Genomic DNA, 4,827 nt, shown 5'->3' with positions numbered 1-4,827 from the left:
GCACAGCTGGAGCCCTCTCCGGGCCAGCAGTGCCAGGGAATGGGCTCCCCCAACCCGCTGAAACCACCACCCCGATGGGCTGCAGCCATCCCGGCCTCTCCCAGGACAGCTGGCTCTCCAGCCTGGAACATGGTGGCGTTTAATGTCCCTTCCAACCCAAACCATTCCCTGATTCCATGATCCCACCTGGAGCGTGGCTCCTGCAGCGCCCATGGAAAGCCCCCACCCTGGCACAGGGACCCCTCCAGGGGCGTGGGACAGGGGGCACAGACCTGGGTCCATCCTCGCCGTCTCTCTCCTCTCCTGCCACCCCCAGCACGGAGCAGTGCCCTGGGCACTGGGGCTCTGAGGATGCGCCGAGTCCCGTCTGGCCCCCGGCATGGCAGGAGGGGCTGTCCCTGTCCCCAAGGCCCAAGGCAAGGGAAAGGTGGGGACATGACACACTTGGCTCTCTCCCAGGAGCTGGCAGGGAACCAGAGATATCTGGAGGACAGGGAGAGCCCAGGCTGCGGGGCTACTTCTAAAAGAAATAAATTAAAACAAATCACAGGTTTCAGCCCAGCTTTACTGGTCACAGTCCTCATTTTTGGCACATCAGCATTTCTCCATCGCACCTGGAGCAGGGAGCAGCTCCTGCTCCAACGCTGCCCTGTCCACCCAGCAAGGTCTGGGGGTGCCTCATCTCCCTTGTGCCCCACTTTGGCTCTCCCAGCCCTGACAGCGAGCACTGCTCTGCCCTTGGGAAAACCGCAGGCCAGGGAGCAGCGCTCGGGAGAAACGTCAAGGCCGATTTGGTCCTTGGGGACTGATCGGTGCTGACAGCTCGCCCTGCCCCGCTGCGGCACAGAGCAGCCTGGAGAGCACCGGGAATGGGAACGGGCAGCCCACACTTGCCTGGAGGGGCCGGGATGGTGGGGAGGGACTTTGGGAAAGAGCTGGTTCAAAGTGGAGGTGGGAGAGAGGTGGTCGTGCTCAGTCTTCCCCTGAGAGCCTGGTTGATTCCACTCCTTCTGTTCCATGGGGAAACTGAGGCAGCACAGGTGAGCAAGAGCTCTCACGGTGCCACTGGCACTCAGCCCATCCCTGCTGTGCCCCAGCTGGGCCCTGGGCCCTGCACAGTGTCCCTGGGAGCAGAGGCCCAACCCTCTGCCGTGGCGGGATGTGGGATCTCTCCCGCTTCCTCAGGCGCTGCATCCCTCAGCCGTGGGAAACCGCGGGCTCCAAGGGCTCCTCCCGCCTTTGCCACCGTCGCTGCCGCGGGGCTCGGGCGCTCCGGCCACAGCCACGCCAGCGGTGCCACCTCCCGGCACGGTGCCAGCGTCAAACCTGCCAGAGGTGTGGCTGCACCCTCCGGCTCCTCCTGGCAGCCAGGGACGAGCTGGGTCAGGGCAGGTGAGTGGGGCCTGGGCCCTGCTTTGCCCCAGAGATCCCACACAGATGGGATCCAGGACCTGCATTCCCCTATTCCCACAAGGAACTCAGTGCTCGCTGCTCGCAGGGCTGGCACCTCCCTCACAGCAGGGCCCATCCCTCACCCAGGGATCAGCCACGATACCAGGAGCGTCCCTGGCACAGGGAATGTCCCTTCCACGCGTGGTGTTCCTTGCACAGGGAGCTTTCCTTGCACAGGGAACTCGCCTGTGCTGCTCGACTCCCCAGACCTGCTCTGCCCCGGCTCTGTGTCCCAGCCCCGGTGGCAGGAAGGTCCCTCTTGCACAAGCTGGGATGCCTGGGGCTGCACATGAGGAGCAGGATTTGTCCAGCCAGACACAGAATCCCCTCTGTCTCACGTCACTGTCCCCACGAGCGGGGTGTTGGGGCTCTGGGCGCTGCCCAGGAGGGGATGGGCACCCATGGGTGCTGCGCTGCCTTGGGCACCGCCTCCAGGAAGGTCAGAGGAGTTACCCACCAGCAATGCCCTCTGCTCTGGGGACACCGTGAGCCAGCGTGGGGACAGACGGTGACTGTGGCTCAGCAGCAAGGCCACCACTGCAGCCCAGTTCTCCCAGTCCAAGGGGGAGCTGCAGCACCAGGTCCACAAATGCAGCACCTGCACAACGCTCCCCTGGCAGCCCCTTGCCCACGCCAGGGTGAGGGTCCCGGGATGTGGCTCCCAGGTGCTGTGACAGGGACTGTGCAGACCTCACAGCCCTGGCAGCCCCTGGCATGGAGCTGGTGCTTTGCCAGCGCTGTCGGCAGCTGAGCCCTCCCCACCCCCAGCCCCCGCTTTCACTGCCAGGGGTGACGGGTGATGAAACCTGAACGCGTCACCTGGATTTTCCTGCCAGGCTTGAAGGGCAGGAAAAGAAAGGGCGGCTGTGAACCAGCCCAGGAGCCATCCCCAGTGCCAGGGCTGCTGCTGGCAGTGCCCAGAGTGCTGGTGCAATGCGGTCTCCTGTCCCACCACCCCATGCCCCAGCAGCTCCAGACCCCACTGTGATGGGAACACGCAGGACACGGCCACCACAGCTCCCTGCACCCTTCTGGGCTCTATCCAGCACCTGCTTTGTCCAGGTCCTTCCCCGGTGCCACAGGGCTGCCACCAGCCCAGTGGGGCAGTAGGACACACGGACACATCGCACCGGTCCTTTCTGCGGCAGAGCACGGTGACAGAGAGGGGACACGCTTATCCTCAGGCTGTTTATTGGCATCTCCCTCGGCTCAGCCCGGGCGCCACGGCCCTGCCGGGCTGGTGCTGGCTCACCCATAGGCACTGCAGGGGCTGTGCTGTCCAGACAGCCCCAAAACAGCCACAGCCAGGGACCCCCCGGGCATCAACACCCCCGAGTGCCCTCAGGCCTCTGCACAAAACCCCATTAAAAAGCCCCAAACCACCAGAAATGCCAAGGGGAGGCTTCAATCGCCTCATCCAAGTCCTCACCAGAGCCCCCGAGGTGCAAAATCAGGGGGGTTGAGCACCATGTGCACCCCGCCAGGGCTCTCCTGGGGTTTCAGTCCTGGGTTCTCCTGGGGGGCTGTGCTGGGCCAGGCACAAAGGAGAGGAGGAATGAATTGTCCCCTGGGATCCTTCCCCCTTCTCCCAAAAGCTGTGAGGGTCCAGAGCGGGGGTTCAAGTCCAGAGGTTTTAAGACCAGCAGAGCTCCTCTCGCCCTCCGCAGTCAGGGGTCTCCGTGTCACCGCTTGTCCCCAGGTCCGGGGGGAGCCACAAGTGGAGGGGCCAGGGTTTGGCACGGCAGGAGCCCCTCACCCGGCCCCCAGCACCCACTGGAGTCCGGCAGCAGGTCCGGGGCAGCCCCAGCTGGTGCCAAGGGCGATGTCGGCACTTGGCATCCAGCTCCGGTGCTGCAGAGAAAGCGGAAAACCCCTGGAGCCTGGGGCTGCTCCCCTTCCTCCTCCTCCTCCTCATCTTCTCCCCCTCGCTGCTTTTTCCTTTTCTCTTAATTTCTTGGGGCTTTTCTTTTGTTTCTTTTTTTTTTCTTCTTCCTAATTTTCCCCTCCCCTCTCCTGGTTCTTTTTCTTCTGTTTAAATATCAAACGAAAGAGGAAAACCCAGCGATGGGGGCTCTGGAGCCGGGGGCCAGGCTGCTGGGCGGGCGGTACAGGGGCTCGCCCGAGTCGCTCTCGGTGTAGCTGTAGGCCTGTGCCCGGGAGATGCCCTTCTGCTGCCGCCGCCACGAGTTGTAGTAGGTGGGGTCGCTGATGTAGTGGTTGACAAAGGAATGCGCCTTCTGGTGCCCGGGGTCCACCTCGTACTCGCTGTCACTGCCCTGAAAAACAGCATGGGGGGGTGTGGTGAGGTGGGGACAGCACCCGCCAGCCCCAAAACTCAGCAACGGGATGAGAGGGAGCGGCCCCAAGCCGCGCCGGGGGAGTTCGGGACATCGGCAGGAATTTCTTCATGGAAAGGGTGGCCAGGCATTGGAAGGGGCTGCCCAGCGAGGTGGTGGAGTCTCCGGGGAAGGCCTGGACATGGCACTCAGTGCTCTGGGCTGGGGACAAGGTGGGCATCGGGCACAGCTTGGACCCGATGGTCTCAGAGGTCTTTTCCAGCCTCAATGGCTCTGTGATTTTCAGTGCTTTCCCGGTGCTTTCCCAGTGCTCTTCTGGGAATGCTGGCGAGCACATCCCGAAAGTATTTAAAGGCTGAGACGGCTGCAGCATCACTGGGGGATTTCTGCCTCTTGCTGAAACAAAATAAAACCTCATACAAAAGGTTCCTGAGCGCTGCCGAGCCCGCGTTGCCCCCGGGCTGGCGGGGAGGGGGTTTTTGGGCTCTGCCGGTAATTGGATTCAGCTTCTCCGGCGGCGCACAAAGGGCCCATTGAGGGCGGTGGGAACTGCCCCGCGCCAGCGCCAGCTCCCGCAGCTCTTCACAGCTCCTCAAAAGCCACTCGAGCCCCGCTCGGGCCGCAGCGAGAGAAGCCGGCATCTGCCAAGGAAACAGCCGGTGCGGGCAGCGACGGGGGGGCCCCCTGAGCCCGGTCCCCTCCTGCTGGGGACAGCCCGAGGGACCCGCAGGACCTTTCCCTGGACGTCAGGCTCTCAGATGCCGCCCAGGATCCATCCTGGGGGTGATGGTCCCATGGCCTCCCTGGGGCTCCACGCTCCTGCCCGGCCACAGCTGCCCGTGGCCCCGGGACAAGACAAAGGTGGCATTTTGTGGAGTTGGCAGAGCCGCGGACGTTGCCACCAGCGACCGGGCAGCAGGACAGCCCGCAGCCCCGCTGACCTCCCTTCCCCCGTGCCCTGTCCCCAGCAGCCCTGGCAGCCCCCCGCAGTGTCACATCCCCAGCACACGGGCCGGGGGCTGTGCCAGCTTCGCTCCGGCTCCGTGCCACGAAGCCACGGGGATGCTGCCGCCTCCCC

The 4,827-nt window shown here is 64.2% G+C and overlaps 1 protein-coding gene across 1 annotated transcript in view; it reads right to left on the bottom strand.

Moving 5' to 3' along the window:
• Positions 1-3,427: 3,427 nt before the first annotated feature.
• The window catches only part of SDK2 (sidekick cell adhesion molecule 2), a 54,858-nt gene continuing 53,458 nt past the window's right edge, over positions 3,428-4,827 (bottom strand). Inside the window, exon 43 of the mRNA XM_017730777.1 lies at positions 3,428-3,855. Coding sequence (XP_017586266.1) covers positions 3,492-3,855 — 364 coding nt within the window. The 3' untranslated portion in view covers positions 3,428-3,491. The remainder of the gene's footprint in view (positions 3,856-4,827) is intronic.

This window comes from Corvus brachyrhynchos, unplaced genomic scaffold (assembly GCF_000691975.1).
Source record: "Corvus brachyrhynchos isolate BGI_N302 unplaced genomic scaffold, ASM69197v1 scaffold340, whole genome shotgun sequence".
Classification (NCBI taxonomy): Eukaryota; Metazoa; Chordata; class Aves; order Passeriformes; family Corvidae; genus Corvus; species Corvus brachyrhynchos.
The sequence above is the reverse complement of the archived record's forward strand: the minus strand, read 5'-3'. Positions and strand labels throughout refer to the sequence as shown.